Source organism: Rosa chinensis, chromosome 4 (assembly GCF_002994745.2).
Source record: "Rosa chinensis cultivar Old Blush chromosome 4, RchiOBHm-V2, whole genome shotgun sequence".
In the NCBI taxonomy this organism is placed as follows: domain Eukaryota; kingdom Viridiplantae; phylum Streptophyta; class Magnoliopsida; order Rosales; family Rosaceae; genus Rosa; species Rosa chinensis.
The window spans coordinates 48,314,839-48,327,369 of record NC_037091.1 but is presented as its reverse complement, the minus strand read 5'-3'; the positions used below and the strand labels follow the sequence as shown (position 1 = coordinate 48,327,369).

The 12,531-nt window shown below is 43.3% G+C and overlaps 1 protein-coding gene and 1 pseudogene across 1 annotated transcript; one reads left to right on the top strand and one right to left on the bottom strand.

Annotated features, from left to right (window-relative positions):
- The first annotated feature begins 4,671 nt into the window (after window positions 1–4,671).
- LOC112199457 lies at window positions 4,672–5,976 on the top strand. Its single transcript, XM_024340474.1, has 2 exons — window positions 4,672–4,868; window positions 5,274–5,976. The coding sequence occupies exons 1-2, from the start codon at window positions 4,672–4,674 to the stop codon at window positions 5,974–5,976; spliced, it is 900 nt and encodes a 299-aa protein (XP_024196242.1).
- A 158-nt stretch (window positions 5,977–6,134) lies between these two features.
- Window positions 6,135–7,036, bottom strand: LOC112199456 (annotated as a pseudogene).
- Between the last annotated feature and the right edge of the window lie 5,495 nt (window positions 7,037–12,531).

Sequence of the window (12,531 nt, the reverse complement as noted above, 5' to 3'; positions counted from 1 at the left end):
AAGAATGCGTCCAAAAGAACTTATGTCCCTGGCAAACACCGTATGGTGGCGGCCCTGAACTACCAGCCAGCCACTTATGATCCCTATTATCAAGGTGAAGAGGTTTTCCAGGATGACGATGAGGAAGAGGAGAATGATGTTTTCGCTTTTGAGCTGACAGGAAGAAAGAACCCCGCCTTGAAACAGTTGAAAATAACCAAGGAACCAGTCAAGCTCAAGTCCGTAGCCTTCACCAAACCTGAGTTCGCGACGTATACCTATGATGCCAATAAAGCATATGAGATATTAGATGAAATGATAGCCGCGAAGATGGTAAAGAATGACTTTGGACCTTTTCCTCGCCCCGATCAGCTAAAAGGAAAAAAGTAGTGCAAATTCCATAATATGTGGAACTACAACACGGCTGACTGTGTTAAGCTAAAGGACCAGATTCAAGTATGGCTCAATAATGATAGTCTGCAGGTGGAGACTCCAGCGACCGCAGCAGCGCCGGTTGATTTGAATCCCTTCCCTGACACCGGGGTGAATATGGTTGATGTAGCTTGGACCAAGAAGGGCTAGAAGAGGCCAACCCTGAACCTGACGACCAGAGGATAAGAAGAAAAAATGAACAGGAACAGGTCCCAACAAAAAAAAGGGGCAGGCCTGTCAACGAAGCCGCATCAGTGGTCTTGTGTTTGTGATGCAAGGAGGAATGTGGCATCCAGGCATTACATGAAGAGGTTGAGTAGACATTTCGTTTTGGCTCTCTTCTGCCAATTAAGTGGGCTTTGCCGGCGCGAAACTATCATCCTTCCAGCCCAAGAGCGAGAGACAAGATAGAGCCGCCATCATCCCCAAAGGATTCCAACTTGTTTAATAAGTTAAGGGTAGCTGCGGTTGAACAAAAATAGGTGGGGAAGCCTAAAAGCGATGGACCAAACCATACATACCGCCGTCTTCAACGTCTTCTGTCAAGGAAGGTAAGTGGTACACCCGAGAAAAGGGGAAGGCGGTAGAAATCAGCCCTTCTAAGAAAAGGAAGTTGCAACACAGGTTTGGAGAAGCCAAGCGAACATTAGAGGCTCTAGATCAGGGCTTAATCAAGCCTTCGCAATTGGTTAAGTCTCCTGAGCAATATCAGAAGGAGATGGAGGCACTAGCTGCTAAGCCTTTAGTGGCTCCCCGCAGCTTTCAGAAGCAAATAAGCTCAGCATCAAGGGAATCTAAGCCCAGCGTCTTCTGTAGGGTCACCAAAGAAAAGACACCCCCGCCGATTAGGAAGGAAAGTTCTCCAAATAGGCGTCCAGGCATCCGACGCAGGTTGTTTCGAGACTAGCCTGAAACCAAGTCCTTAGTTTTTGAGAGGCTGGGGGCAAGGACAACGCCTCAAACACCTTGTAGTGGAGACCTAAGAAAGTTTAAAGCTTGGTGGTCGCTCTCCCAGAGGAAGTGCCAGCGGCGAAACAAATTTCAGAGTAGCTGAACCAGGTTCCCATGGTATAAGAGCACGAACAGGCCAAGGCGGTGATCCCTACAGAGGAATCATTGGTTGCTTTAGTGGCTAAACAGTTCAACGCTGAAATCCCAGCAAATGAACCCAAGCTCAATCTTGATGATGACATGGACGAGACAGAAATGGTGGATACCTCTTGCAATATGGTTTATGTGCGTCCTCCTAAGTATGCCTTACAGTCGCTGCACAGGAATGCGTAGAAGCTGACGCAATTCGAGAACAGCAGTTGCAGATCACTTCAGCCGCAACAACGCCGGTGGAAGAAGCAGTGTTCCTTGAGACTGAAGATGCTAACAGCAAGGGTTTCTTCATAAGCTTCACAAGACCCACGCCCGCCATGGTGCAACACATGCGACCTTTGTATATCACAGCGGAAATTAATGGGACTAAGGTCAGCAAGATAATGGTTGATACCGATGCAGCTGTGAATGTCATTACTACAAGGACCATGCAGTTTTTGGGAATCAAGAAGGAGAAGATCCAGTCTACCTCTCTCACATTGAAGAAATTTGCGGGCACAGTAACCAAGACATTAGGTTTACTGTTCCTAAAAATCAAGGTGGGTCCCACATAAGGCGTTTATGTGTTCTTCATTACGGATTGTTACGCGGCCTACAGTGCCATCTTGGAAGAGATTGGATTCATCGAAGCTATTGTGTTTCATCAACACTCCACAAAGAGGTGATCATGTGGAACAGGGTGACAGGTAAGATTGTGATAATTAAAGCAGACCCTCACCCTTTCCCTGTTTCAGCGAATTACGTAGATGCCAGGTACAATTTGGAGCCAATTACTCCATTGCAAGTCAGTAGCATCGACAACAAGGGCCTCCCCACAGGGGTGACGGCTTCTGAGTTGGCACAGTGGGGGCTCACGCTCACAAAAGAAGATCTAGCGAGGCCCGGCCATGCTATGCCCCACGCAATGGATAATTAATAGATTACAGCCTTCTAGAGGAAGGGGTAGAGGCCTTCCACTCCTTGTACGATAGGTTATCTTCGTACTTAGTGGAGAAAGAGGCCTATGATCGAGTCAGAACATTAGAAGTGGTTAGCGAAAAAATATCTGATAGAGAGGAGGAAGAAGAGGAAATCCAGGTTGCGCCAGCGGCGCTAGATGATACTCCTCCAAAGGTCAGGGACCCCACTGAGAAAATCAATCTGGGGACTGCAGATGAGCCTATGGAAGTGGCTATCAGCACATATTTAGAGCCTAGCGAGAAGCAGAGGCTCATTAACTTATTGCGGGAATATAAGGATTGTTTCGCGGAGAGATATGAAGATATGCCCGGATTATCTCCTGACTTGGTCTGCCATAAATTGCCGACTATCCCAGATCAAAATCCGGTGAAGCGGAATCCAAGTGAATGAACTCAGAAACCCAGGTGTTGGTTAAGGAGGAAGTTGAGAAGATGCATTAGTCAGGAATCATCAAGGTAGCCAAGTATAATAAGTGGCTATCCAATGTTATTCCAGTTCGAAAGAAGAATGGCAAAATGAGGGTGTGCGTCGACTACTGCGATCTCAATAAGCCCACTCCCAAAGACGTTTACCCATGCCGGTAGTAGACATGTTGGTGGACGCAGTAGCTGGTCATGAACTTCTCTCCTTTATGGACGGAACTGCCGGTTACTATCAGATTCCAGTGGCGGAAGAAGATAGACACAAAACTGCTTTTAGATGCCCAGGTTTCGCTGGAGTTTTCGAATACATGGTCATGCCTTTTGGTTTGAAGAACGCGGGAGCCACGTACCAGTGAGCAATGAACCTAATTTTCAATGACATCTTAGGGAAGATTCTAGAGGTTTATATAGATGACGTAGTCATTAAATCCAGGCAGTGGTGTAATCACATTGCAGATTTACGATAAGTTTTTGAACCTATGCGGCGTCACAAGCTAAAGATGAACCCTGTGAAATGAGTGTTTGGGGTTCAAGCAGGTGATTTTTTGGGATTCATTGTACATCAGAGAGGCATTGAGGTATCAGAGGATAAAGCTAAAGCAGTTATCAATGCCTCACCACTGCGAACAAAGAAGGAGTTGCAAAGGTTGTTGGGAAAAATCAATTTCTTATGAAGGTTTATTTCCAATTCCACCGACAAGATTCAGCCTTTTTCTGCTCTACTAAAGCTGCAAGGACAAACAGAATTTGTGTGGCAAGTGAAACATCAAGAGGCCTTTGATAGAATTAAGGCCTACCTAACCAATCCACCAGTTCTCATTCCTCCGAAACCAAACCAACCGCTCAAACTTTATATCTCAACGGCAGAAGCTTCAATAGGTAGCCTGTGGCACAAAACGACGAAGCGGGAGTGGAGCATGCCATCTTCTACCTTAGCAGAACGTTAACAGATTGCAAAACCAGGTACACACCAATGGAAAAATTGTGTTTAACGTTATACTTCTTTGCATGTAAGCTGCGCCACTACATGTTGTCATTTACTACATGCATAATCGCTCAGATCGATCTGGTCAAATATATGTTATCCCGGCCCATTCTTAGGGGCCGAATTGGCAAATGGGTCTTGGCTCTTTCAGAATTTTCTTTACAATATGTGTCTCAAAAGGCTGTGAAGGGTCAAGCCATTGCAGATTTTCTCGCGCATTATCCCATGCTAGACACTCCAGAGCTTCGCGAGCTAGAGGTCGCGGCAAATTTATAAGGAAAGGCATGTCATATACATTGCTCCTAACCTTTCACTAATGGCCAGGCAGCGGTCATGTTACAGCCATGAGTATTGTACTTTGATGGTTCCCAAACAGATACCATGGCCGGAGCAGGAACCGCACTGGAGAATCCGGCTGGAGATCACTTTTCGTATTCATTCCAGTTGGGGTTTCAATGTACCAACAACCATGCTGAATATGAGGCCTTAATCATAGACCTAGAAGTACTGCTGGAAATGGGAGTTAGAGACGTACAAATACTTGGAGATTCTCACCGGGTCATCAATCAGCTGCACGAAAAGTTCAGATGTGTTAGCTTCGCGTTGGTCCCTTATTTAAACAGGACACTAGAACTGTTGGACCAGTTTGATGACGTGGATCTTGAGCACATTCCTCTCAAACGAAATTTCGCCAAGAACTAGTTGGCCTAACTGGCAATAGGGGTAACGCTGAGATATGGCGTGCGCGAGAGAATCTTGAAAGTAGAGCGTCGAACGCTTCCTTCTTGGATGGCGAGAAAAGATCCTCCAGACAACATGTCAATAGCGAATTTGGAGCCCATTGATGTGGATTGGCGCATCCCTTTGATCAATTATATCAAACATCCTGATCACACCGCAGATAGAAGGATTCGCTACCTTGCCCTCAACTATTTCCTCAGAAATAATGAGCTCCGTAGAAGAGGAGAAGATGGCGTAGATTTCAGGTGTGTTTATGGCAGCAAGGCGAAACAGCTCATCTGAGAAGCTCACTCCGGCATATGCGGCGCTCATCAGGCAAGTCCAAATATGCGTTGGTTACTCAAACGACATGGATATTTTTGGCCCAGTTTGAAGGATTGTATCGCGTTCATTAAAGGTTGTTTGGACTGCCAAGCTCATGGACCGGTCCAACATGTCCCTAATATTCCAATGCTGCCCATTATAAAGCCTTGGCCCGCAAGAGGATGGGCGCTTGATTTAATTGGAATGATTCACCCACATTCATCACTTCAACACAAGTTCATCATCGTCGTGACTGATTTCTTTACAAAGTGGGTTGGAGCAGAACCTTTAAAGGAAGCATCTGGTGGCACGTTGTGACAATTCCTGTTCAGGAACATCATCTGCAGATTTGGTATCCCAGAAGTTTTTATTTTGGACCGAGGGGCAGCTTTCATTGGTGGTGAAGTTGATAAACTAGCAAGAGAATGGGGAATACAGTTCGTCCATTCCAGTCCTTATTATGCTCAGTCTAACGGTCAAGCGGAGGCCAGCAACAAGATCATCATCAATTTGCTGAAGAAAATGTTGGAAGCTAATCCGCAACAGTGGCATGAGACACTTTATGAGACCCTTTGGGCCTACCGCACATCTAAGTGGAATCCCACCGCAACAACACCTTATGCTTTGATGTTTGGCCATGATGCAGTTCTGCCTTTGGAAGTCAACGTCCAATCATTACAAGTTCAAAAGCAACATCATCTCATTGGAGAAGACTACGTTCAGGCTATGTGGCAGGAACATGAAGACCTTAGCGAAAAGCGCTTGGAGGCTTTAGATAGTTTGGTCATGGAAAAGAAACGATTCACTTGCGCTTATGACAAGCGGAAGCAGGGAAGGAGTTACAGAGAAGGAGAGTGGGTTTGGAAAGCAGTTCTCCCGCTTGGCGAAAAGTTAGATGGTCGCGGCAAATGGACTCCAATATGGGAAAGCCCGTACATCGTTTATAAAATCTTAGAGAAAGGAGCTTTTCATCTTAAGGACCTGGATGGACATGTCCATCATAACCCTATCAATGGGAGATACTTGAAGAAATACTTTCCCAATGTTTGAGACTTGGAGGAGTCATAGAAGGTTTCTTCGCATAAGACATGAGGGCCAATTCTTGTGTTCCGACACTCACGAAGCCCATTCATGAAGGCCTGTTTTTTAGGCCCATAATTGTTTCTTTGCTACCCCTAGCAACACTAGGAGGGCAACACTACACTATACTAAGCCGAGTCAGCAGCTCCGGAAATTTTTTTGAGCTTTGTCTCTTCTCTCGCAGAGAAAACACCTTCACAGGAAAATAGGGTCGTGCCGTTAGAGTTGAGGCTGAGCTCAAGGGAAGTGCGAGAACCACTGTTGTAGCCGCTACCTCCCTCAGAAGTAGTCTTCATGTTGCCAAAGATGTCCTCACCGTGCATGGGGAACAATGGAAGGGTTTCAATCTCCTGGTGATCTTCTCCTAGTTGTTCCATGAAAGTTCGCTCTTCATTCATGCCAAAGAAAGTAGTACTAGTACTAGTAGTGTAGGATAAGGAGGAATATGGGTCAACACTGTAGCCAACTCATGACCCAAAATTGTGACTAATGGATCCACCAACACCAGTAGAACTAGTTCCCTCTCCAGCTGAGATTGAACAATCCCTAAAACTCTTCTCCATGTTCATAGATCCATAACCACCATAGTTCCCCATCTGCCCCTTAAAAGCAATCACACCAGCTGAAGAAGCAGAAGCAGATGCAGAAGATCAGAAGTTAATATACTGATCCTTAGGTTTCCAATTGGTACCATTACCATTACCAACGAGCCCTGATCTTTGCATAGGCACATGAACATCCGAAGTGAACCTCTTCTTCTGCCTCTCCCGAGCCTTATGGTTCCCAAACTAATAAAAGACGTTCTTGCCCTCGATCTTTCCATATCATTTCAGCTTGAGACAGATCCTCTGAATCTGCTTTGCAGTTGGGGACCTAACTCCCTTGTTGTAGTAAAGCTCCTTGAGGATTCTATCTGATCTGTAGTGGGAGTCCACCTGGTACTGCTCCGCCTGCAAAGCATGTTAGCACTACTCCCGGCTGCTTTGTTGCTTCCTCCATCCTCAGTTGGTTGCTGGGTTTGTGGTTCCATTGGTGATGGGTTGAGAGAATGCAAGAATTGAAGAGTGATGAGGATGAGTAAAAAAGAAAGAGGAAGGAAGGGTATTGTTTAGGATCTGAAACTCAGAGGAAGTTTTTTTTTTTTTGGCGTGAACGTTCCCATCCCTAGAATGCACCTATTTATAGGAACATGGCATGAAAATCTCCACCCTTGGATGGACAGTCGAAGAGTCAAACTAAGTGTCAGTAAATCTTGATTAAAGTTGCCCTAAATCTCGGAAAAGAAGGGATTATTGGCCCGTGGGGGGACCGAACTGTTTTCGAGGAGGTAACTGTTCTATTTTCAATATTATCTTCTCAAGGTGGAGTTTTCAACAGTTAGTTAATGCGAAGTTAAAGACTCATTAAGAAGATAAAACCAAGAGTTTTGAGTTGGGGTCAGCAAGTGGATCCAAAAGATAAATATCAGGATAAGAAAATAGTATTGTATTCATAAAGTGGCTTTGCAGCCAAAAGCAGTACATATACAACTATGGGGGCCTATATTTGGGGCCTTGCGAGACATAATTATTGGCTCCTCATGGATATTTGAATATCAGGATAAGAAAATAGTATTGTCATGATGTCGTGGTAGCATCCTTCGGATATCTTCTGAATCTTTCTTCAAATGGAAGCAATTGAGGAACCAAACATCGGTTTGAGCCACGCCATTATCCCAAGGAGGGGTAAACTTCAGGGAAGAAAAAAGAGGAGGAACGGAGGCCCCGCGCCGCCTTTACATGGAAGCGGCAAAGGAATCCAACATAGGCTTGGCCAACGCCATTATCTATGAGAAGGGGAGACTCCAGTGAAAGAAAAAAGAGCCTCCAAGCCCCCTCAAGTGGAAGCAGCTATGGAATCCAACATCGAGTTGAGCCGCGCCATTATCTCTGGGAGGGGCAGAGAGTGAAGGAACCCAATATCGGCTTGAGTCTCTGCGCCCTTTTCACCCTTGGCAGCCACCATTCTCTTAGCATGAAGTGTGGGAACGACCATGAGGTGGCTCATACCCATTACTTCCACCAATCCATGATCTCCCTCCAAGATTCTGTCAATGTTCAGAAGAGAGAGCATGAGTAGAGGGCGACCACTAAAGCCCTTCTCATTTGGAGGACTCGGTTTGGTCTCACTCCAGAAGGAAGGGGTTCGAGGAAGGGTCTTTGGCCTCAAAGTGGCTTTCCTCCCTTTCCCGATTTGCTCCAAGTGGGGGATCCTAACAAAGATGATCTCGCATGCCCAGAGATCCCACACTTGGAGCCCCCTCGTGTTTCTAAAACAATCTGAAGCCTGGTATTTTCCATCCAGACTTCCAAAAGGCTGAAACAAGGGGTTGTCTGAGATTACGCCATAAGGCCTAACCCAGGCTTGAGATTACACCATAAAGCCTAAAATATAGAGGCTAAAGGCCATTTCATGAGGAGAAGATTTGTGAAGAAGGAGAAAGAGAAGCAATGACTGAAAGGCCATTTCTTGAATATTTCAGAAGATTTGTTGTGAGTATTCCCTGCCCAAAATACAACTATTTATAGGGACTTCAGGCAAATTCTCACCCTTGGATGGATGGTTAAAGAGTCAAACTGATGTTAGTAAATCGAGATTAGTGATTCCAAATCTCGAAAAAAAAAAAGAAAAAAAAAAGGGACTAGTAGCATGTGAGGAGCGGTTTTCGAGGGGTTAGCTATTATTAAAGGATTAATAGCACGTGAGGAGTCCGAATAGTTTTCGAGGAGGCCTATAGAGATTGGCCCATGAAGCTTAATTTCAATCAAAGTTCCTCCACGCGGAGGTTCACCGCAATGGCACCAGCTTCGGCCTGAGTCGCCCGTTCTCTGACATGGGCTAGGTTGCGATCCATTTCTTCAGAAGCAGCCAAAGGTTCATCGAGTTGGGATTCTTCTGTAGCAATTGCATTCTCAACAGAGAGCCAGCGAACAAGGCAGATACTTGCTGCTATACACATGGCGAAGCTACCACCAAGGAAGATAAGGATCCTCATTCGCGATCAAAAGCAGTCTCCTTCGCATGGGGGGCGCGCTAAAGTTCTGATCTCCTACAACATGCCCAAGTTTCGCCAATTCACTGCATACCAGACATCAAATACATGGGGGGCAATAAAGTTGGCAAAGAAAGCGTCAGTTCATTACAAAGGCAATCCAAATTGTGGAATTCAAGCTTTATGGCCTATTTAGAGGCCTATATGGAATCAGTCAAGTAATTTCAGTCAAGCCAATACAAGTAGCTTTGGAGCAACGACATTATTAGAGCAGTGCTGATTCAAGACCTCTTCAGTCAAGACGAAGACCTTTGACTTCGAGGTCTAGGGGCAATGTTTGAACCCAAAATGAGCATTTTGACCTGACAAGGCGTGTCTTGGAGAAATTGATCCAATGTCAGTGGCTCAAGCTATATATTGTTGACAAATTCAAAATATATTATTTAGAGGTTAAATAAAGCCTACCTGCAGAATTATGGAAGATTATGCAAGCTGCAAGAATGCGAATATTCGTACTCCATTCAATTAAGGAATATGACATGCACGTGGGGAAGCATTCAACTACATTTTATGGTGGCTTAATTGGAAAACCTATCACAATTCCATTAGTGTTTAAGTGCTTAAACCTAACAATTTCATTAGTGTTTAAGTGCTTAAACCTAACAATTCCATTAGTGCTTAAGTGCTTAACCCATTATGATTTGTTTAAGGCCAACCACTATGTCTTGGTAGCCTATATATAGAGGCTACGACGAAGTAACAACACACAATTCATCAATTAATCTCTACGATCATCCAAGCCTCTCCGAAGCAACCCCTCTCTTTCTCTTACCGGTGATCACACTCTAGTCCTAGTCTCCTCAGGAGCCGACTGTCAGTGGCACCAAACCCTTTGTCAACGTGCTTCGGTCCTAGTCTCCTTGGAAGCCGACTGTAGTACCGCGACCACAACGGTTATGGAACCATCCAAGCAAGGGTAACGCCCTTGCAAACCAGCCAAGCTAAAGTCACGCTTTAGCAAGTTCTCCCCATTTCCCAGTGATTTTTGCTCTGCTCGATCTACTACATCGAATATCGATTGTGTGATCTTAAAGAAGCTTAGCTAAAGTCCTCACCATGAGGCACAAAGAATCCCGCGACGAGGTTGGTGCTCTCCTCGTCCACAATCGCTTGAAAGAAGTCAGGTCAAGGGACACCTCCGACGACTGCACCCGAACGATGCTGGCACGCTTGCACAGAAAAGAGACTGTTGACCAGCTGCAACAAAACTGGAGCCAAACAAACCTTATCAGTTTGTCGTTTACAGCTCACAAAAATAGCACGCCGTAATTGTGTTATGCTTTTACGGCACACATAATGAGCATGCCGTAAAAACATCTATAGAAAAGCTTATTTATGGCTCGCAAAAAATCATGCCATAAAAACATAATTTTTGATGGCGCGAAATTTAACCTAAAATATATGATTTCCCTCTCACTTTTCTCTTCCCTCTTTTGGCAACTTTCCTGAAAATTACTTCTCTTAGTTTTCTCTTCTAAGAAAGTCATGCCTTTTGGTAAACTCATCACCAGTTCGCAATGCCCCAAAACTGATAGCGAAAATCTCAAACCTTCCCGCGAGTTCTTCTTCCCATTTAATCACCCTGTTCTCAAGATATTGCAAAAATCTCAACTCTTCCTAGAACAAGTTCTTCTCTTGGGTTATCGGATTTCGCGACAGGGATCGACGGCCGTTGTGTGTTCAGTCAAGGACGAAGATGAGCATCTCAGATTGTGATTTCTATTCATAAATTCAGGTATGGCCATATGATCTTGTGGATTCATATGGATTTTGGTAAATTTGATTGGGTTTTTATATCAAAAGTGAACCGGGTTTGTCTAAAATTTAGGATTTGTAGCTGCGTATTTGGTTTATCTGAGATGGGCTTCTACTTGATATGTAATATCTGAAACTTTTGGTTTGATTGAGTGTATCAAATTGGTTTGATTGATGAGACAGAGTTTCTGATTTGGTGGATGACTCGGTTAAAGCAGATCAAAGTCTTATGCACAATTGTGATGAGTTTTTGGAGCACTATGACAAGGTAGATGCATTGGTACGTTCCTCTGCATTTATTAGATGACGGATAGCTCCAAATTATTTGCTTCCCAAAGTCATACAGATTGGTCAAGCATATAAATTTGCATTTTAAATTTCATTTGTTCCAAGCTATAGCTTTTCTGGACAATATGCTTGGTTCCAAGCTAGCCAAAGCTTCAGAAAACTTTAGAACATGAGGAGTTTTTTTTTAATTTGAGGGTGGCTATTTATTTGGGCATCCTGCAATAACAATTAGTCAGTAGTAGCAGCTATCTATTTTAAATAAGACCTGAAGAATTGAGTTCATTTTTGGGGCATGAGAACATAAATATCGTATATATGGATATAAAGTCTGTATGCAAGAAGAATAAAAACCTGTTATATGTTCGCCTATTTTTCTGTTTGTTTTGAACCTCTTGAGAATAATTCTCAAACATCTATTTCTCTTATTTTCCGAGTATATATGACCGCAAATATAGTATATTCTTCAATATGTATATGTAGTATAAAGTTGAGCAGTCTTAAGACAGATATAGTATATATATGTATTCTGCATCATTATTCATGAATGTATATGTTCTTTGATGTGATGCAGAAGCAATGCAAAAGATCTGATAGTTTGCGGTTTGTTTATGATTCCAACATCTCATTTGGTATGGTTGGTATTAGGTACCCTCATGCTATAATCTTGAAGGGAATATTATACATGACTTGCAGCCTTAGAGCAGCTAATCAAGCCTTTGAAATTGAAGGGAGGAGTTTGGTTTTTGCTTTCTTCAAACCTTTATAGTTATTGAACCCTCTAATTAAAACTTAAGAGAAAGGAAGACCCCAAAACCACCTTAACGTTTTCTGAGCTGTTCTTCTTTCCTCTTTTCTCTCAACGTTGTAGGTATTAATTAGCATATTTAATCAGAAGAGTTATAATTCTTTGTATTTTTTTTTTCAAATTTGTTATATGTTTGTCCTCTGGATGTCTATGTTGTATTACTTCTATCTAGCCACTTTTTCTTTAATTGCTATATTGTTATTATATGATTTCTGATCTAGTTGTTTTATTAGCCAGCTACACTTTTTCAACCCTTGGAGATATCAACATTGACAGTTCAGTGCTAGAGTTGGTAATAAAGGTAACTTTTTTGTGGAATGAAAGATTAAATGATCACCTCCATTATCATGCTTCCCGTGAAATGCATTAACTAGTAAGATCTCTCTCTCTCTCTCTCTCTCTCTCCTTGTCATTTGATTTCAAGATTCCTTTAACTAAGCAAGCGCATGATTGAAACAATGAAATATAAAGAACTGCATATGTGTAGTTCTGTGCTAGTTTTTTTTTTTTTTTTTAAATTTCTTTTTATTACTTGTAGCTCTTTTATTATCTGGATAATTATAGTTATAGCATTTAAACATCTGGA

Excerpts from the sequence above, each read along its gene's own strand:
- LOC112199457 (XM_024340474.1), top strand. The coding sequence starts at position 4,672 with ATGGCGAGAAAAGATCCTCCAGACAACATGTCAATAGCGAATTTGGAG. Across the intron at positions 4,869-5,273 it reads GAAGATGGCGTAGATTTCAG|ATTTGGTATCCCAGAAGTTT; the intron begins GTGTGTTTATGG and ends CATCATCTGCAG.